This window comes from Lactuca virosa, chromosome 8 (genome assembly GCF_052849685.1).
Source record: "Lactuca virosa cultivar CGN04683 chromosome 8, Lactuca_virosa_CGN04683_v6, whole genome shotgun sequence".
NCBI classification, from domain to species: domain Eukaryota; kingdom Viridiplantae; phylum Streptophyta; class Magnoliopsida; order Asterales; family Asteraceae; genus Lactuca; species Lactuca virosa.
The window spans coordinates 317,370,395-317,392,452 of record NC_136433.1 but is presented as its reverse complement, the minus strand read 5'-3'; the positions used below and the strand labels follow the sequence as shown (position 1 = coordinate 317,392,452).

Sequence of the window (22,058 nt, the reverse complement as noted above, 5' to 3'; positions counted from 1 at the left end):
ACTGAAAGACCTGATGACAATGGAGTACTGCCCGAGGGGCGAAATCCAGAAGCTCGAGGAGGAACTGTGGAACCTCAAAATGAAGGGTTCCGACATAGTGGCTTATACAGCCAGGTTCTGCGACCTGGTGACCCTATGTCCTAACCTGGTCCCCACTGAAAGCAAGAAAGTCGAGAGATACATTTGGGGTTTGGTACCCCCGTATTGAGGGGACGTTCTAGCATCGAACCCTGCGACCTTTGATAGTGCCAAGGAATTGGCTCAAAGGCTCATCGATCACGAGGTTCCTTCTACTCCAACAACAACTACAACTACTGCTTCCGCACCAACCAACGCGACCGACAACAAGAAAAGGCGTTGAGACCGAAAGAAGGGCAAATCAACTCAACCCTCTTCCAAGAAACAACAGACGGTGGCTGTCCTTGCTGCCACAACTCCTGTTGCCCCTGTACCAGCCAAACCATATGCAGGGACCCTACCCAAGTGCACCAAGTGCCCTTTCCATCATAACGGCCCCTGTCGGGAAATGCACTGCACTAATTGCGACCGGAAAGGCCATACCGCCCGGTTTTGCAGAACACCACCCAAACCCATCACCCAGGTTCCCGGTGCAGGAGTGAGCCAGGCCTGCTACGGGTGCGGCGAGACAGGGCACTTCAAAAGAAACTGTCCGAAAGCTGGGAATGCGGGAGGAGCAGGAAGACTACTTACTATTGGCCACAATGAAACCGTGGCAGACCCCACAGTAGTCACGGGTACGTTCCTTCTCGATAACTCTTATGCTTGTATCCTATTTGATAGTGGGGCAGAGAGGAGCTTCGTAAACCAAAAATTTAAACACTTACTTAATCAAGCACCGCAAGAACTAAAAGAAACCTTCGTCGTAGAAATGGCCAACGGAAAGACAGAGAGTTCTAACGAGATTTACATAGGTTGTACCCTCACGCTACATAATCATTCATTTCCAATCGACCTCATACCGGTATCAATCAAGAGTTTCGATGTCATTGTGGGCATGGACTGGTTGAGTCTCCATCGTACCGATATTATGTGCTTCGAGAAGGCAGTCCGCCTAAACCTACCAAATAACGAAACCTTGTTGATCTACAGAGACAAACCCAGTACGAGCCTTCGTATCATCTCGAGTATCCAAGCCCAGAGGTACTTGCGTAAGGAATATCGTGCATTCCTTGCACACGTAGTCGATGTGAGCCGGAAAACCAAAGACCTGAAAGACCTCCCCGTAGTACGCGATTTCCCTGACATTTTTCCGGAAGAACTCCCAGGGTTACCCCCGCAACGTCAAGTCGAGTTCCGAATCGACTTAGTTCCAGGAGTTACCCCCGTAGCCAAATCGCCCTATCGTCTAGCACCCGCTAAGATGCAAGAACTGTCCGGTCAACTTAACGAACTGCTCAGCAAGGGCTTTATAAGACCAAGCTTCTCACCCTGGGGAGCACCAGTCTTGTTCGTCAAGAAGAAAGACGGATCGTTCCGTATGTGTATCGACTATAGAGAACTCAACAAGTTTACAATCAAGAATCGTTACCCTCTACCTCGCATAGACGATTTATTCGACCAACTACAAGGGGCGAGCTACTTTTCCCAGATTGATCTAAGATCCGGGTATCACCAGTTACGAGTGCTGGAGGAGGATGTTCCGAAGACAGCCTTCCGAACTCGTTACGGACACTACGAGTTCGTGGTGATGCCATTCGGATTGACCAATGCCCCCGCAGTATTTATGGACTTGATGAATAGGGTATGCCGTCCTTACTTGGATCAGTTCGTCATCTTCTTCATCGATGACATACTTATCTACTCTCGAAGTGAGGAGGAGCATAGTGATCATCTGCGACAAGTCCTAGGAACCCTTCGATCGGAGAAGCTCTATGCGAAGTTCTCTAAATGTGAATTTTGGATCTGAAGAGTCGAATTCTTAGGACACGTGGTTAGCGAAGAAGGAATCCACGTGGACCCATCCAAAATTAAAGCTATTGAAAACTGGCCAGCACCGAAGACGCCTACCGAAATTCGTCAATTCCTAGGCCTCACTGGCTACTATCGCAGATCCATACAGAACTTCTCTCGAATTGCGAAGCCCTTACAACATTGACCCAGAAAGGCGTGGCCTTTGACTGGGAAGAGAAACAGGAGAAAGCATTCCAAACGCTAAAACGAGCCTTATGCACCGCACCGATACTGTCCCTCCCCGATGGGACAGAAGACTTCGTGGTCTATTGCGATGCATCCAATCAAGGGCTCGGATGTGTTCTGATGCAACGAGGTAAGGTCATCGCCTACGCCTCAAGGCAGCTGAAGACACACGAGGTCAACTACACCACTCACGACCTCGAATTAGGAGCAGTGGTGTTTGCCCTGAAGATCTGGAGACACTACCTGTACGGTACGAAGAGCACTATCTTTACAGACCACAAAATCCTACAACACATATTCAACCAGAAGGAGCTTAATATGAGACAACGACGGTGGGTTGAGCTACTCAACGACTACGAATGCGAAATTCGTTATCATCCGGGTAAAGCCAACGTGGTAGCAGACGCCCTAAGTCGAAAAGAATATTCTGGATGAAGGGTCAAGTCATTAACTATGACTATCCATTCGAATCTATCAGTACAAATTAAGGAGGCTCAGTTCGAAGCCTTAAAACCTGAAAATATGGCGGGAGAATCCCTACGTGGAATGGATAAGAACTTGGAAGTCAAGGGGGACGGAGCCTTATATCTCATGGACCGGATCTGGACACCAAGACACGGTGGCTTCAGAGACTTGGTCATGAAGGAAGCACACAACACTCGATATTCCGTCCACCCGGGTTCAGATAAGATGTATCTGGATCTTAAAAAGCTATACTGGTGGCCTAACATGAAAGCAGAAATTGCTACCTTCGTGAGTAAATGCCTTACTTGCGCAAAGGTTAAGGTCGAATACCAGAAACCATCAGGTTTACTTCAGCAACCAGAGATACCTGAATGGAAGTGGGAGCGGATCACTATGGACTTCATAACCAAGCTACCCAAGACAACGTGTGGGCTTGATACCATTTGGGTCATCGTCGACAGATTGACCAAGTCCGCGCACTTCCTACCCATCAAAGAGACCGACAAAATGGAGAAGCTCACAAGAACATACATTAGGGAGATCATACGACTGCATGGTGTTCCTATATCTATTATCTCCGATAGAGATAGTAGATTCACTTCGAGGTTCTGGCAGTCATTACAAAACTCCCTAGGAACGAGGCTGGACATGAGTACGGCCTACCACCCACAGACCGACGGACAAAGTGAGAGAACTATCCAAACCTTGGGGGATATGTTGCGAGCCTGTGTGATCGACTTTGGGAAGACATGGGATACTCACTTACCCCTTGTTGAATTCTCCTACAACAACAGTTATCACACGAGCATCAAGGCTGCTCCATTTGAAGCCCTCTATGGCCGGAAGTGCAGATCCCATCTGTGATGGGCTGAGGTGGGTGAAACTCAATTAGATAAAGGACGAGTTCCTGACAGCACTCTCACGGGTCCGGAGATCATTCGGGAAACGACAGAGAAGATCGTTCAGATTCATGAACGATTGAAAGCCTCTAGAGACCGACAGAAAAGCTACACAGACAAACGGAGGAAACCTTTGGAATTCCAGGTGGGAGACCGAGTCCTTTTGAAAGTCTCACCCTGGAAGGGCTTGATACGCTTCGGAAAGCGTGGAAAGCTAAATCCAAGATACATAGGGCCTTTCGAGATTCTCGCTAGAATCAGCCCCGTAGCTTACAAACTCAACCTTCCCCACGAGCTAAGTAACGTACATCCTACCTTCCACATCTCTAACTTGAAAAAGTGCCTATCCGACGAGACTCTTGTAATCCCACTCGACGAGATCGAGATCAACGAGAGCCTCAACTTCATGGAAGAACCAGTACAGATCATGGACCGAGAGGTCAAACGAACCAAGCAAAGCCGTATCCCGATAGTGAAGGTTCGCTGGAACGCCAAGCGAGGACCAGAATTCACTTGGGAGCGCGAGGATCAGTTTAAGCTGAAATATCCTCATCTTTTTACTTAGTTATTTGTAATAACTTAGTTGCTTGAACTCTAATTTCGGGACGAAATTCCCTCTAACGGGGGGGGGGGGGGGGATGATGTGGCAACCCGAAATTTCCATTTGATCAAACTCTACCGTCTAGCACTTCAATTAAAAGTCAAATTCATTTCTGCTAATTTTTAGCTCGGTTTAAAGTCCGGTTGGGTATTTTTAATATTTATTTTTCGAGAAAACAAATGAAAGGAAGTATTTTCTAGGATTATTGGGGAACAAATAAAACAATTAACACCTTAATGAGGTGTTCACGGCCAAACATGAGGGGTTTGGGCCGAGAACTCCCCTTTGACCGAGAACTCATGCTTAAGGCATGAGTTTACTCCTTCCTCCCTCATTTCTTACTTCCAAACTCAAGAACACCCACATTCTCTCTCAAGTATCATAAGAGCTTCTTCCAAATCTTCCAAAAATGTAAGTGTTTCTTCTCTTTATTTGTTGATACAACACTTCATCTAGTAATTATACATGATTTCATCCATGAAATCTTCTCTTTTTCATAGATCTTCAAGTGTTCTTCATTTCACCAAGAACACCAAGAACACACACTAGTGTTTTGGGCCGAAAACACCCTTATTTGCTTCCATATTGTAAGTATCTATCTCCTATACTTGTTATCTAGTAAGGATACTTGATTTAGGGCCTTGAAAACATCCATTTCTCAAGAACAATAGTTGTTTTCGGTCAAGTGCATCTTCCTTGACCGAAAAGCCTAAAGAAAGGTGCCTTTAAGACCTTAAACTCACATAAGGATTTGGATGAAACTTAGAACCCCTATACATACTTGAAAGCCCTTGAAAATCACCTTATGCACCAAATATCATGAGTTTTCGGTCTTAACCTCATGGACCGAAAACCCTAAAAACCGAGAACCCTTTGGACCGAGAACCATTTGGACCGCAAATACCATTAGGACCGAAAGCTCCTAAGAGCATACGACTTAGACCAAAAGCCCCATTTGGTAACCATACACTCATTTCATGTAATCATCTATGATAGTAACACTTCTATAAGAGTGTTTTCTAGTCTATGAGAGTGTTACCCTTCTTAATTAGTTGTATAAGCACTAACTGCCTGCATATATGTATCTTTATATGCTAAATAGGATCCGTGTGTGCTCAAGTCTTCACTTGACACTTAGCATCCTTTTTCCGATCTTACATTCGCATCACTCATTTCAGGTGAGTTCATACCCCTTAATCAACCTTTGAAATGATTTTAAATGCTTTTAGGGGGGGGGGGAATACAAGTTGAAACATTCTAGCCATTGTTTTAATCACATATGATTAATGACTAGAACAAACAGAAAGATTTACTATTACTTTCAAGTTGTTATCAAACTTATGGATTTCAGGCACTTCAAAACCCTTTATCAAACTATTTTAGATGCTAAAACTGTTTTCAAACCTTCTTAAACTTACATTATTTTCAAACTCATATCTACACTAATATATTTATATAAGTAAGACTTGAAGGACGTAGGACTGATAGCTCACCTTATTTCCTGTTCCTTGTTTGGTTGTGGACTTAGGGTATCCTGTTATTTGTCCGAATGTCGTTGAACTCTTACTTATATATATATATATATATATATATATATATATATATATATATATATATATATATATATATATATATATATATGTGTGTGTGTGTGTGTGTTGGATATAAAAGCCTTCACCTCAGTTCAGTACCTTTGTGTAACGAAGGCATACAAACAACATTACTATTTAACTATAAAAGGTATAGTTAAGGGATTACTACTCACTATTACTACTACAACAATACATACAAGAGTCAGTACATTTACGAGTCACTACATAAGTACTACATTGAGAAACAAAACATATTATACACTATACAAGAGAACATACTATACACTACACAAGAAGATATACTATACACTAGTACAGAGAAAACATTACTATACTATGACCTACTATACAAAACTTTTGAATACTATAAACAGAATGTGACATACTACTTCTCGATACGATACTTCATTGTGGTATCACCTTGTAACCAGAGTCTCCTGGAGGGAGAGCGGGCATTGTGTGTATAGATCTATACGGGACAGACACTCCCACACCCTGACTGCTAGCTACAGTCCCAGCCGATAAGGCCAAGGGGTGACAGAATGTTACCTCACTACATATGACACCGGAGGGTCATCAGTTATTCAGCTGTCGATCAGTATGGTTACATACGAGTTCACATTCAAACCTTTAATTAACTAATTAAGATTTAAAGGCAAAACAGACTTTTCGAGGCGTACTGTTCATTTAATACCACCTGGAGTCTGCATTTTCACTTTCTTTAGACTCCCCGAGGTGTACTGTACATTTAGTACTACTAGGAGTCTATACTTCATCACTTTATGACCAGCAGTGTCACTGCTGAGGTAAAACATTATTTTCTTATGACATTTACCCTGTGACCTTGTCACATACACATTTAAGTAAACTATATTTTCATAATGATAGTTTCACTGGGGAAAACTCTTACTCTACAAAAGAACAAACATACAAACAGTCGGGTCTTGGTAGAAGGCTACATTTTAGTAGAAAATATAGGATTTTCTAAAGAGTTCAACTATTTACAAACATTTACAAACAGCTACGAACATATATACTAAGTTGTTACAAACATTTTCATACAAGTAATGACACTAATTACTTATGAACTCACTAGTGTTATGCTGATAAACTCTTTCAAAATAACTTGTATTCTCAGGTCATCAGTAGACAGGTACCGATGAAGCTTTTGAGAAGATGGAGCACATACAAGACACATCTTTTATTTTGATTATTCATTTTTGGTGTCTTACATACTATACAGAACACGCTTGTATTAAAATTACTCTATTAATGCAATGGATGTTGTTGCTTGTTTACTATTATGCTTTGTTGTGATACTGTACATGACGTCCTCCACCCCAGAACGTTTCCGCCGTTCCGGTTTTGGGGTGTGACAAGTGAAAAGACAATTATTAAATTTTAAGATAATAAGTTGATTATTTGTATTATTTTATTTAAATTCTCTTGCTATGTGAGTTAAATTAGGTCAATTTGGTAAATAATAAATTATATGATAATTTTATTAGTTAAATTTGATCTAATGGTTTCTTGAAGAGTCTCATAACTTGTCCTCAAGTTATGAAGTCTGAAACATTAACTCCTTAAGTTATGGAATTCAAGAGGTTTTAAAGAGTCTCAAAACTTGCCCTCAAGTTTTGGAATTTGAAAAATCTCATTTATGAAACATTAAAATTCAAAACCTTACAATTTTAAAAGTTTAAAATTCAAACATTATACTATTATAACATTAAAATTTTAATACTTATATATATATGTATAAGATAAGTCAGTATTATTGTTAGTAGACCTCATTCACGAAGCCGATCTATAAGGGGGCATAAGGAAACTGCCTATAAAATGGTGTTTGAATGGGTGTCCACTCTCACCCACCGCTTCCTTGATTGGTGGAGGGTTGTTAGCCGAACGGGTAGGATAGGAAATTAATTCTCATTAAAAAATATAATGATAATTATAAAATAACTAAATGTTTTATAAATTCTCAATCTTAGTTACTTTAGGAAAAATGTGAAAATGGTGCTATTCCATGAAATTGCACTTTGCACCTTACAAAGTCGTTAGTGGAGCGTGTGTGGTTAACCGACACACTAATTTGGGACTAGCAAGGGTGGCAAAGGGTAGCTTGATGTTTATCATAGATCAATGGAGCGTGTGTGGTTAACCGGCACATTGATTAGGTGATAAATGACTTCAAGAGTACCAAGCACATTTGCATGGTTATTCACACCTTGTTTGTGATCCTCGGTATCCCAATCACAAACTTGAAGGGCATAATTGAGATTTAAACATGCCATTGAAAAGTTCAATGAATCTCCAAGAATCTAGGAATTTCAATCCATTTAAAACTTAATACTCTTTTTCATTTTTCATGGTGGAAATTTGTAAATCATCATTTACCTACCTTCAAATATTTTGCAATTGGATTACGACATCCCTCTTCCGAATTGTGAAATATTGTGCTGGGTCCTAGCCTTAATATTTCATTTGGGTGTTATGTTAAGGATTCTTATCTAATCTAAACTTTGTCTTTCTTTTCAGATGTCTTCCAACACCGCTTCTGGCTCCAACCCCTCCGACTCTTTCTCCCTCATGAACTTGTGTGGGAGGGTCATTTTCGATGGATCGAATTTCAATGACTGGATTCAGAACATTCGGATGGTCACTCGTTACGAGGACAAGGAATATATCATCGATAAAGAGCTTAAGGAGGTGGATGAAACAACTGCTACTCCTGAAGAGGTCGCTAAATATAGAGCTCATGAGAAGGACGCGGCAAAGGTGTCGTGTATCATGCTTGCCACTATGACAACTCAACTCCAAAAGTCCTATGAGGACTACTATCCTTTCGAGATGCACCAAGACTTGATGGAAAGGTATCATCAAAGTGCCCGACAGGAAATATATGAAATCATTGCCTCCATGATAACAACAAAAATGAAGGATGGAGAGTCTATCACGACCCACTTGCAAAAGATGCAAAGGTTTGTGGACCGCTTGCTGAAGTCACTACAAGAAAAAGACCCTTTTACGACGCGCAAACCACGACAATCATTGATTTGTGTTACGCAAAAGAGAGTGACATTAAAAAAGTGTCATCTCTTTAAAAATTTTAAGGATTTATGTCACGCATTATTGTGTGCCCTTAAATTAGAGTCTCTAGAAAAGAAATTAAAAACACGGAGGGCGCTTTATTTTAAACGCGCGCCCTTTATACCTGTCACTTTATAATTTTAATGAAACGCGTGTTTAGCAGAGGGGGAAACGAAATCCCCAAAATTTTGAAAACCCGTCTTCTACCTTCTTTCTATCTTTCATCTTCGCAGTCTACTCTCCCCTCTCCCTCATTCTCTCTTCTCTCCGATCCGCTTCTCCGCCACTCCTTAATACCTTGCAGGAATCTAAAAAGTAGAAAACCTCGTCCTCACAAAGTCTAGGAATCTAGGGTTTTTTTCAACCCTCAAAGAACGACCCACATCCTCCATAGATCGATCTCTGTCGCTTCATTTCTCACAAGATATCGAACACTTTACATTCATAGGGCCATAAAATCGACTATTGCTTGAACTAGGGTTTCAAGTTCGTATCACATAACCCTCCCTCAATCTGTTCTCCGTGTTCAATCGATTCGCTGGTTTTGCTCGACTCCCGCTCACGCCGACCATCGATGTTCAATCGTCGACCATCGACGCAACTATAAGTCTTTATCTTCAAGTCTTTATCGAAGGTTTAATCGAAGGTTCATCTGTTATGTAAGTCTTTATCGATGTTCAATCGTCGCTCACACCGACCATCGATGTTCAATCGATTTGTGTGTACTCAGAACTCAGGAGAGAGAGAGAGACTATGCACTTCTCCATCGATGACGTCCGATTGTGTTAAGCTTCCTCCTTGGGCCGAAAACCCTGTTGATTTTGTGCATAAGCATTGCATGGCTCTTGAGAGTGAGCATGTCTCTGCACATTTACATGAATGGATAGATCTCATATTCTGGTGAGCCCTAATTCATTCATATTCTAATATCGGTGGGTTTTATTTTGTTTTGATGCTTTTGACTTTGTAAAAGGTTGAAATAAATCAATTTTGATATAGATAAAATCACTGATCCAGTAAGTCTTCTTGTTAGTCGATTAATTAAGTTCTTTTTTTTATGTTTCTTTTCTTGATTCTTTGCATACACGCGTAGTAGGCACCATCAGTTTCTTAGCTCCTAAGTATACACTCACTGGTGAGTTCTCTAATCTCCTTGTACAAGCATGGATGCTAGCACAACTTCTTTGTTAATTTTAGGGCCTAAATCAATTAGTGTCTCTTAATCTTAAGAGTTACATTGACTAGGGTTTCTTCATTTTTATATCTAGTGTTTCTGTTTCTTGGCACAACACTTGATTAACTCAACTAGGATAGTATTGATCTTCTCATTCAGATAATCTTGAATCGTTATTTGAAATGTTTAATGAATTTTGTTAAACTGAAAAACCAATATATTCATAGTGATATAATATGATATTGAGTGAAAATAAAACACCAACTGAGAATTAACTGAAATTAATAATCGAGTCTAGTAACTAAGCTAATTTTGTAACATTCGTAGCCTATAGTTTAATTGGACATGTCTGTAAAATGGTCTATCTATCCCTAAGCTTAGGCTAACTAGGATTTCTAAGACATCAATAACAAAGGTTGTGAAGAGTGATGCAATTGGAGGTCATTTATATGTGACGAGTTATGTTTGTGGTTCTAGAGTGTTAAATCTCTACAAACTAACACCATTTTGGTCTTAGCAAATAATAGAACACCAAGGTCAACTAACTTTAAATATTATGTATTTTAAGTTTGTTTAATTGCATAATAACATTTTGAGTGCAATATTTGTTACTTGTAATATTACATTATAAAAATTAAATTGATATTTTATTTTGGATTTATTTTTATGTTTTGAACTTATTTGAATATCTTGCACTTTTTTTTAATACTACTAATACTATAAATTAAACGGATAATAACTTGATACTTTTTAGTGATAGTGATAGTGAGAGGTTACGTTTGCCGGTGATTTGATTAAGCAGATGAATGAGATTGAGCAACAGATAAGTGGGGTTACAAATGGAATGGTTGTTTCCGGAGCTGAGGGTCCGGTCAGTAAAGCGAATACAAGGAAGGGAATCAGAGGCGGGAGTCCGGGATTGGCAAGCGAATACAGTGCCATACAAACCCACCACAGAGACAACTCAATCCAGGGGAATGTGAGTGTGACTCGTGAGTTCTTCCCTTTTCCAAACTCCATATAATTTCAGATGCTGAGACTTTGTTTCCTGTTGATAAACCTGATATTCAGATTTCTCTTCTTATAACATGAGATATAATATATTGATACCAGAAAATCTAGTTACTCTTATTAATATCATATATTAAACATCTGCAGGACTTGCGGTCTGATATACGTATTGGCAGAGTAACTCTTCAACGCACACGTATACCTGTAAGTTATACTATTTAGTATTATTATATTTAAAAAAAAATGTATGATCATACTTTTTGCTTCTTTTATTTATATGTGTAATGTGCTTTTTATAGTCATCTTCTGTGAACAAATCATTCGTTGAGATTCGTACTTCACTGCATATCCTTGAAAGAATGGTTGGATCTGTTAAGTATAATGAGCCTGTTATTTTGGTTGGTGAAACTGGTACTGGAAAGACAACTTTAGTACAGAATCTGGCTGCAAGACTTAGTCAAAAACTTACAGTTTTGGTATGTTTTTTTAACAAAATCTGATTAAATTTTCTTCAATGACATAAATAGCATATAATATATTTTTGCTCAAATTTATACTGCAGAATTTGAGCCAGCAAAGTGATGTTGCAGATCTGTTGGGAGGTTTTAAACCTATGAATGCACAGTTTCTATGCCTTCCTCTTTATCAGGAGTTTGAAAGTCTCTTTAGAAGTACCTTCTCCTTAAAGGTACAGTCTATCTAAACCCTAAACCTAAACTTAAACACTAAACCCTGATGTCTTTTGGTGATCAAATGCAGGACAATGAGAGTTTTCTTGCCATATTAAGAAAATCAGTCGGTGACAATAATTGGAACGTGTTATTTAGTGGTTTACAAAAGGGTGTTCGTACAGTGGTCAAAATTGGAACGCAGAAGCCTGGTGTAAAAAGGAAAAGACCTTTAGGGGAAAAACAAATAAAATTATGGGAAAAATTCTCTTTAAAATTCGAAGCAGCTCATGGTCAGATTAATGCTTCAGATGGGATGGTTTTTTCCTTTGTAGAAGGAGTTTTTATCACAGCTTTGAAAAATGGTGATTGGATATTACATTTTTCTGAATATACATGCTGCTTTTATTTAAACATCTTGACTTAAATGGAGATATGGTTGAAGATTGTGTAATTGAGGTCAAATGTATAAAAATGTTCAAGAAGTTGATGTATAGGGAATGCTGAAAGTCTCTAATCTGATACTACTTATATAAATCCATCCATTGTTTTTAAAATAGAAATTGATGGAAATTTTCATGAGAAAAAATAAGTGTAGATAGTAAATTAAAATAGAAATTGATGGACATTTTGTGAATTTGTTGTTCAAAGTTGCTCTCAGGTTTCCAAATGCTTTTTCTGCATCAAAAGATTATAAGGACAATATTTGAGAAATGTGCAAATAAGCAAATTACCAAATTTAGATAACAAGTCTACAAGGTGAGCTTTGTGGTTGGACATGCTTTTACATCGGTGTGGCTGCTGTTGCTTTTGGATCCTCTTATTATCACCTCAAACCAAATGATGCTTGCCTTGTTTGGGATCGTTTGCCTGTAAGTTTTATCATTCATCATATTTATCACATTTCAATATATAAATGATTAAATTCACATGTTTTCTGTACTTTTTTGCTAATAGAAACCATGAAGCTCATGCTTCCTTTGGGGTTTTGGTTCTCTTAATGATTGTACTGGAATGTTTGTGTGATTGATATGCAGGTGTTACTCTTGGGGCAATGGAGATTGCAAGTTCATGTTCATCAGCTGAGTTGTCACTTTCCTCAGCCACAGAAGCTTCTAATAGGTTTACTCAATTATAACACTTCTTGTTATCTAATTGCAGGTTTCTATTGTACTAGTAAGCGAATATTTTATCACAAGTTGGAGATGCTTAAAAACTTTCAGGTACTACCACTACGAAAAAACCTCGCTCTTTTAATCTGTTTTATTTCATATTTTTGATTTGATTTTGATTGCAGAACTCGGAGTTTTGTAATCAATTCTACCGGTCTTATTTTGTGCTGATTGTGCAAGAAATATTAGTTGTGCTGACCGACACTTTCCATAAACCGGGATTTAAGCTGCATGTGTTGGTGCTGCAGCACTTATTCTGCCTGGTATGTGTTGGCTTAATTCAGATTCTGGGACAAAAAGAGTCCCAGGGGTATTTTTGGAATATTTAGTTTTTTAAACGTTTTTGAGTTGTTTTAGGAGTCTAACTCTTTTAGTATATATATAGGGGGATAAGTAGAAGTATTTTAGTTTTAGTTTTTACGTTCTTGTTTCTAATAAAGCTTGGTGAACAAGCGATTTTCCCAAAACCGTTCCTTCCCCCGTTCACGTTTCATTCTTCCCTGTTCACTGTTTCTGTTTTGCTCTGCTCTTTTTTCTGTTCCCTTCTTACCAGAGTGCAATTCTGATTAAACCTTTGTGTACAAGGTTGTATTCACAGGTTTCAACTTATAGTATGTATATCATCTCTAGTGTACTTTTTATTTGAATCATATTCAAGTATATAGGACTATGATATATGTTGACATGGCAATTAATTGTAGGTGGAATCTGGGTCATTGACTGAGCATTTGTAGGACGCGTCAACTGTTTTGTATCCGTATCCAAACAACGGGATGCTTGTGAGAGAGTACACTATTAAGCTTCTTGGTGCCTCTTTTCCAAATATTCCAGCATCTGAGGTATAAAAACTAAAACTACAAGTGATGTTTGTTTATTTATGTTATATTTAGATATCTGATGGATGGATGTAATGTAATTCTTTCAGGTTGCGAAATTTGTGAATGGACTGTTTGAGTCGAGATCCGACCTTTCTACATTTAAGAACCACATATGGGATTTCCTTGTGCAGTCCAAAGAGTTTTCAGCACAAGTAATGTTATATAAATATAAATATAAATATATGAATTATGATATGATGGATGGTTTGTTTGTGCACAACAGGACAACAAGGATCTATATGCAGAAGAAGCAGCTGCTCAAAAAGAAAGAGAGAGACAGCGAATGCTTAGCATTCCTTCCTTTGTTTTCTTTTTGTTACTACTTGTGATGTGGCAGGGTGTGATTCTGCATGCTACCTAGGATCCTTAAAATCCCCAAAAAAACTAGTAAAGTAGATGGCTCAAATTTTTCTCTAATTGTGAGGTGAGCTGAGTGGAGGGTACAAAGAGAGAGAGAGAGAGAGAGAGAGCTTTTGGGCACATCTAAATTTAATGTGTGGCTGGTGGTGTAGAGCAGCGCTTGTAGTGGTAGTGGTAGCAGTGGTAGCTTAGTCAGAGAGAGAGAGAGAGAGGGCTTATTTTTATGTAGGAAAATACAGGGGAATTGTGTGTGTGGTAATTGTGTTTGGAGGGAGATACATACATACATACTTTTAATGTATGGGAATCATCATTTTTAAGATACATTGGTGAGTATTCGCTTACTATTACTATTCGTTATTTGTCTACAGAAGCTTAGTTATACATTTTATCACTTACTTCCTGAGTGCAGCTCCTATAGTGGATGAGAATGACTCATTGCTGGATATATACTGCAGAAGGTAAATATTTAAAACTCTACTTACTTCACTGTAATATACATGCATTTTTGTTAAAACTTAAAAATATGTTTTTTTTGGCATTTGACCTTGACAGTGATATCACTGCTTTGGCTAAAGACAGAGCATATGCCCAGATTCACCTTAATGAACTCAACATTCATCAGGTACGTTTTATTTTCATTTCATCTCATCTGATTCTCAATTTGTAGTTTTTTGTATGTTGTAATTTAATACAAGTGTTTACTTTCAATCAATATCAAAAATACCCTTTAAGAATCATAAAATAGGAAAATCATGGACTTAAGGAAATGTTGCCATTTTCATGTGACATCTCAAGGTTCAACTTGATGAACCTTGAGACATGGATGGGCATATCATCATACTTCCATATGCAGAAAGTGAGGCATATCAAGTATTTACCTGTGGATATTAAAGTTATTTTCCATGCATTATGTTCAAGTTATCAAGTCTTTATTTGTGAAGGTGAACACAATCAGAGGACTCACCTTAAAAGGAGCTCCAAAATCTGCTAAAGTGTATGGAGGGCAGTTTATGGGACAGGTATGAATATCTCTATCTTTTAATTTGGATTTGCTAGCATTACACATAGTTTTTGGTGATTATGATAAAATATATGAATACAACTTGTTCAATATTGGATTTGCTAGCATTATACATAGCATTACACATACTTTGCTTCAAATGTTGGATGATGGAAGGTTGACTGATGGTGATCACCCAGAGAGGTATTAAATATTAATATTATTTCCAACTTATTATTAATATTATCTCCATGCTTTCAAAGCTCAGACACCTGTTCTCTCTAGGTTCATTTTCAATTTTTTAAATCATTCAATCAATTTCCATTACACTGAATCATTAATCACTTCTAATGTTGTTCTTTTACAAGTGGTTGGAATTGGACTTAAAGTTGGTTACTGATATAGGAATAGTGGGTGCTCCAAATGTAGGAAAAAACATGTTTTTAAGTGTTATTAGTGTTGACATGTAGTGTTGTTTGACATGTAATGTTAGGTAACGTGTTTGACATTTAAATGAAATTGAATGTTTTGGTATATATTTGTTTTTTTATTATGTGTATTCATGTTGTAAATGCGTACGTAGATGCACGTCATAAAGGTGTATAGTCACTGGCAGCTGGAATTTATGACATGTAAATGCGTGTCATCTTCGTTTATGATAGTAGATTTAATGATACGCATTGTGAGTCGTAAAGGCGCGTCGTAAGGTTACGACACGCAAATGTGTGTCATCTTCCTTTATGACAGGGCCTTACTTGACACGCAATGCGTGTCGTAAACGCGCGTCATAAATGTGTGTCGTAATTGTGCGTCGTAAATGCGCGTCGTAAATAGACGACGCGCAAAAGCGTGTCGTCTCTCGTTATGACAGGGCCTTCCTTGACACGCATTTGCGTGTCGTCTGAGCGTTTTACGACACGTATTGCGCGTCGTAAAAGGCTGTTTTTCTAGTAGTGAGTTGAATGTCAACTTCGATGAAGAGTTTGCTATTTACATTATCCTATACTCTTTGCCTTCTTGTTATGATCAGTTTCGTATGACTTATTATATGAACAAGGAGGAAGTCACTCTTAGCAAGCTTCAAGGCCTACTGAGAACTGCTGAAAGTAGTTTGAAAGGCAAATTTGTTGTTCCCACTCCTACCACTACTGCTGCCCCTGTCCTGGCAATTGGACATGGTAAAGGGAAGAAAAGGAAAGCTCCTTCAAAGAATCACAAGGGAAAGTATGGTGATGGATCCTCTTCTAGTGGGTCCAAAGGTGGTTCTGTTGCTTCCTCTTCCAATCCAAAAGAAGCAGATTGCTTCTACTGTCACGACAAAGGGCACTGGAAACGAAGCTGCCCCAAATACTTGCAAGACATCAAGGATGGGAAGATAAAGCCCACATTCGCAAGTATTTATACTATTCATTCTAATAACTCATCACATGCTAATTCTTGGGTCCCGGATACAGGATGTGGTTTTCACATTTGTTCTGATTTGTAGGGTCTAAAAAGAAGTAGGGATGTGGAGCACGAGAAGATGAACCTGATCATGGGGAATAGGAAAGTGTCGCCTGTCACCAAGATTGGAGTTTATTCTTTATTTCTTAGTAGTGGGCTAGAGTTAGATTTGAATAATTGTTGCTACTCGTCAGATATGGAAAGGAACATTATTTCTTTTCATGGTTTGTATAAACAAGGTTTTAGATTTTCATTTAATAATGAAATTGGTTCTATAAATGCTTTTTATAATGGTATCTTTTATTTTGAAGCATTGTCTTGTAATGGTATATATGAAACTGTGATGGTTGTAGACAACTTAGGAAATAATGTATTGCATATTGATTCGTCCAATGGTTTGGACAAAGCATGCTTGTGGCATTGTCGTCTTGGACATGTTAACAAGAAGCGCATAGCCCAACTCCAAAAGGCTGGAGTGTTGGAGTCATTTGACTTAAAGTCGGATGACACATGCTAATCCTGTTTGCTTGGAAAGATGACCAAGTCACCTTTCACTGGTACTTGTGAAAGAGGTGAGGGTTTGTTGAATCTCATACACACCGATGTGTGTAGACCCTTCAGATCTGCCATAAGGGATGCTAACCGCTTCTATGTGACTTTTACTGATGATTATAGCAAGATATGGTTATGTCTACTTAATCAAGCACAAGTCAGAAACCTTTGAAAAGTTCAAAGAGTTTAAACAAGAAGTGGAGAATCAGCTGGGCAGGAAGATAAAGATGCTTCGATCCGATCGAGGTGGAGAGTATCTTAGTATCGAGTTCCACGACTATCTTAAGGAGTGTGGAATTGTTTCACAATTGACGCCACCTAGGACACCACATCTTAATGGTGTGGCTGAGAGGCGCAATCAAACCTTGTTGGATATGGTTCATTCCATGATGAGTCGAGCTTCGTTACCTATCTCATTCTGGAGTTATGCCTTAGAGACTGCTGCCCATATCCTTAATCTACTCCCAACTAAGAAGGTTACCAAAAACACCTCACGAAATGTGGACAGGGAAGGTTCCCTCGTTAACACACATCAAGGTTTGGGATTGCGAGGCTTTCGTAAGACGAGAAACTCACGACAAGCTCGAACCTCATAGTGAGCGTTGTATTTTCATCAGCTGCCCACAGAAGTCCTTTGGATATCTCTTCTATAGACCGAGTGACAATGTTGTCTTCATTGCGAGGAGAGGGGTTTTTCGTGAAAGAGAACTCATATGCCAAGAGGACAGTGGGAGGCAAATTGACCTTGAAGAGCTTCAAGAGTTAAGTGATGAAGGAACCTCAAACACTAGCGCTCAACCCAAGGAGGAGACTCCTGTTGAACCTGTTGACGAGTCATTACCTCTTCGACGTTCCTCTCGAGTTAGGATGGCACCAGAATTTTATGGTTTTCATATAACTACGGAAGGTGATACGTTTATTAGTGATAGTACACTGGTAAATTTGGATGAGCCATCTAACTACAAGGAAGCCATGCCAGGCTCCGAGTCAGCAAAATGGAAAGAGGCAATGGACAACGAGATTCAGTCCATGTATGACAATCAAGTTTGGAACTTGGTTGACAATGTACCAGGTCGTAAGACGGTCGGGTGCAAATGGATCTTCAAGAAGAAGACTGACATGGATGGGAAAGTACACACATATAAGACACGATTGGTTGCGAAGGGCTTTACTCAAACTCATAGAGTTGACTATGACGAGACCTTCTCACCAGTAGCAAAGATTAAATCTATAAGGGTTATGCTAGCAATTTGCTGCATTTCATGATTATGAAATATGGAAAATGGATGTCAAAACCGCTTTCCTAAATGGAAAGTTGGCTGAAGATGTTTACATGAGTTAGCCAGAGGGTTTTTTCGATGCAAAATACCCTAATAGAGTGTGTAATCTTGAGAAATCCATTTATGGATTGAAACAAGCATCTCGCAGATGGAATCTTTGTTTCGATGAGAAAGTCAAAGAGTTTGGATTTTCGAGAAGAGAGGATGAGTCCTGTGTGTATGTCAAGGCTAGTGGGAGTGTAGTTAGCTTTCTGGTGTAGTATGTAGATGACATACTTCTCATAGGAAATGACATTCCAACCTTACAGGAGGTTAAGTCCTGGCTTGGAAAGTGTTTCGCTATGAAGGACCTCGGAGAAGCTGCTTACATTCTAGGGATAAGGATATTGAGAAATAAGAGTAAAAGACTAATAGGACTTAGTCAGAGTACCTACTTGGATAAGTTGTTGAAACGTTTCGGCATGGAGAATTCCAAGAAAGGTGAATTGCCTATCCAGAGCAATACCAAACTGAGTAAGACTCAGAGTCCGAGTATCGATGCCGAAATAGCAGAAATGAGTCGAATACCATATACTTCCGCAGTTGGCTCGATCATATATGATATGACATGTACTCGCCCTGATGTGGCATTTGCTTAGAGCATGGTCAGCAAATATCAAGGGAATCCTGGTAAAGCTCACTGGACTGCAGTAAAGAACATTCTTAAGTACATGCGGAGGACGAAGGACTTGCGGAGGACGAAGGACTGGGTCCTTACCCTCGGTGGGAGTGATGACTTGAGAGTGACAGGGTATAGTGACGCCAGATTTCAGACCGACAAAGAGAATTTCCGCTCTTAGTTGGGCTGGGTATTTACTCTAAATGGAGGAGCAGTAACATGGAAAAGTTCCAAACAGAAGACTGTAGCTGATTCAACGTGCGAATCAGAATACATAGCAGCCATCAAAGCGTCGAAGGAGGTAATATGGCTGAAGAACTTCATCGGAGACCTTGGGGTTGTACCAACTGTAAAGGAGCCTATGAAGATTTTCTGTGATAACGAGGGTGCAGTCGCCTTAACCAAGGAACCAAGGGATCATGGCAGATCCAGGCACATCGACAGAAAATATCACTTCATAAAACATCGAGTAGAAGGGTTGCTCGTAGTGAAGAGGGTATCGTCAGAGGAGAACCCAGTAGATCCCCTTACGAAGGGACTGAGTAGGGTTAAGCACTTGCAGCATGCTAGGAGTATCGGGCTGAAGGACGATATTAGTTTTAGTGATGAGATAGCTGTTTAGAAACTTGTAATAGATAAAAATGTAATTGACATTTGGTAATTAAATAAAAAGAGTTTTATTTATGAGTAAAGTTACTATCTTGTGTCAATTGTTTACTATTGTTTCATTTTGCATGTTTTGACTTCTAGAATAATAAGATTATTCAAACCATCCACAGTCGATCATACTTTGGAAGTAGGTAATGAGACAAGACTGTCATAAATTGGCTTGTAGATTGTCTAAAGTGTTTAGACATAGCAAAAGTTTGCTACAACATTCATGAGTGCTCCTGAAATAAGATTTGAGTATTGGATTAAACTCACGCTCACATGAATCACTTCACGGAATTTATCTCGAGTGATTGTGAGACGATAATATCGTATAGTCTTCAAACCAAGATATATGAGTTGTTGATTACGAGTTGGTTGTGCATTGATAGTATGAAAACGCATCATTAACTTGATGTTATAAAACGTGCTGCTGTGTATAATTTAACAAGTAATTAGTAAGGGCATATAAGTCGAAGTTTATTTGTTCCTTTTATCCTAGGAGGATTAAAAGCGATTTCTTGGGCCCCTCGATGATTTGGTAATTAAATAAAAGGAGTTTTATTTATGAGTAAAGTTACTATCTTGTGTCAATTGTTTACTATTGTTTCATTTTGCATGTTTTGACTTCCAGAATAATAAGATTATTCAAACCATCCACAGTCGATCATACTTTGGAAGTAGGTAATGAGACAAGACTGTCATAAATTGGCTTGTAGATTGTCTAAAGTGTTTAGACATAGCAAAAGTTTGCTACAACATTCATGAGTGCTCCTGAAATAAGATTTGAGTATTGGATTAAACCCACGCTCACATGAATCACTTCACGGAATTTATCTCGAGTGATTGTGAGACGATAATATCGTATAGTCTTCAAACCAAGATATATGAGTTGTTGATTACGAGTTGGTTGTGCATTGATAGTATGAAAACGCATCATTAACTTGATGTTATAAAACGTGCTGCTGTGTATAATTTAACAAGTAATTAGTAAGGGCATATAAGTCGAAGTTTATTTGTTCCTTTTATCCTAGGAGGATTAAAAGCGATTTCTTGGGCCCCTCGATGATTTTGTTTTGACTTATGTGTCGGGCCCGGTCAGGAATCAATTGATGTGTTAAATTAAGTTCTATGTCGAACAAATCAGAAATCGGGAAACAATATGTTGGACAGTAAGTATGACTATGTTCCATGTATTTTCTGCATGATATATTGAAGAATAGAGGATTATATGATCCCTTATCTAAAGGACGCGTCATTGACTAGGTCAGAGTTCGACAGCGGCTTTTGAGAGCTACGATTGCTAATCGGTTTTTGAAGTTACATTGGCAGTTATAGTTATTAGACTTATCCAAGTGGGAGACTGTTGGATTAGGTGTCTAAACCCATAACTATAAGTGGTGTGTACTTGATCTGATATATGCTTTGGAAAATGAAATTGGATGTATAATTAGAGAAAACTTAGATCCAAAGCATCAAGGGTTGTATGTGCACCATAAGAGTGTTATAGTACTTAAAACCCAACAATTATAACCATGCTTGATGACCTAAGATGGTATGAATACGACGTTCTTGAGGGGTCGGAATCGGTACGACATTTGTCAACCCCGGCCTGCCGGCCTAACTGTAGATAACAGTTTAGGTGCGGGATTGTCAGTCCCGTATAGATCTAGACACAAGTGTCATGCTCTCCTTCCAGGAGACTCTGGTTATAATTCCAGGGCTTGGTTGGTACTTAGATAAGTACTTGAATTATATCTCACAATACTATATTAATGGTTACGTGTAGAATAAAGAAAAACCATTTTGTATTGATAAAATCGTATGTATGACTCATAAACTATACCTGTTATAGTTTATATATTCGTTTTTGTATTGAATCCCGAACTAGTAAAGTAGTATGTTTATTTTAGTAAAAACGACAATTGAAAACTATTTGAATAGTTTTGATATTAACACAAGATTCCTTGTGTTTTACTTGTATTCCCCCCTAAAAATATGAAAAGATAGTGAAAACGTAGCGGTATGAACTCACCAGATAAGGTGGTGATTCGTACAACACTTCGCTTCTTAAAATAATCTCCTTTGACGAAACCGCGAGTTTTTGCTGAAAACCGGGCTCTGCGTGGGCAGAGTTTCAAACCAAAAAAAAAACTCTTTTCTCGGAGACTTCGGGTGCTCCGGGGCTTTCTTCTAGTGCTAGGGAGGTTCCCTAAGCTTCGGGGGGTTTAGAGTGGCTTGAGAGAGTGTAGATAGTGAAAGACGGAGTAAATTTGCAAAATAATTCGGCCAGCCTCACATGCTATTTATAGGAGGAATCTGACCTTCGGTACGCTAGGCGTTCGTGCGAAGGACACGACGCGTTCCAGAACCCAGGGCGTACCCTCGTACGCGGGGCGGAGGAGCG

At 39.0% G+C, this 22,058-nt stretch overlaps 1 protein-coding gene across 4 annotated transcripts; it reads left to right on the top strand.

The window, feature by feature from the left end:
- The first annotated feature begins 10,756 nt into the window (after positions 1 to 10,756).
- LOC145134775 (midasin-like) lies at positions 10,757 to 16,804 on the top strand. Of its 4 annotated transcripts, XM_079069608.1 has the most exons (18): positions 10,757 to 10,957; positions 11,137 to 11,193; positions 11,289 to 11,465; positions 11,552 to 11,677; positions 11,749 to 12,022; positions 12,319 to 12,529; positions 12,695 to 12,738; positions 12,819 to 12,880; positions 12,955 to 13,092; positions 13,531 to 13,668; positions 13,755 to 13,859; positions 13,931 to 14,396; positions 14,480 to 14,528; positions 14,623 to 14,692; positions 15,012 to 15,089; positions 15,197 to 15,274; positions 16,101 to 16,464; positions 16,557 to 16,804. In XM_079069608.1, exons 1-6 carry the CDS (start codon positions 10,781 to 10,783, stop codon positions 12,402 to 12,404), a joined length of 897 nt encoding a protein of 298 aa, XP_078925734.1. In that variant the 5' UTR covers positions 10,757 to 10,780; the 3' UTR covers positions 12,405 to 12,529; positions 12,695 to 12,738; positions 12,819 to 12,880; positions 12,955 to 13,092; positions 13,531 to 13,668; positions 13,755 to 13,859; positions 13,931 to 14,396; positions 14,480 to 14,528; positions 14,623 to 14,692; positions 15,012 to 15,089; positions 15,197 to 15,274; positions 16,101 to 16,464; positions 16,557 to 16,804. The 4 variants fall into 4 exon arrangements, with proteins under 4 accessions (XP_078925734.1, XP_078925733.1, XP_078925736.1 ...); XM_079069607.1 differs by having other exon boundaries at positions 12,695 to 12,880; XM_079069610.1 differs by having other exon boundaries at positions 12,309 to 12,529; positions 12,695 to 12,880.
- Positions 16,805 to 22,058: the final 5,254 nt, after the last annotated feature.

Bases quoted from the DNA above. Each gene is read 5' to 3' on its own strand.
- LOC145134775 (XM_079069608.1), top strand. From the start codon at position 10,781: ATGAATGAGATTGAGCAACAGATAAGTGGGGTTACAAATGGAATGGTT. The intron at 10,958-11,136 runs GTGAGTGTGACT...AAACATCTGCAG, and splicing joins ACAACTCAATCCAGGGGAAT to GACTTGCGGTCTGATATACG. The intron at 11,678-11,748 runs GTACAGTCTATC...GATCAAATGCAG, and splicing joins GAAGTACCTTCTCCTTAAAG to GACAATGAGAGTTTTCTTGC.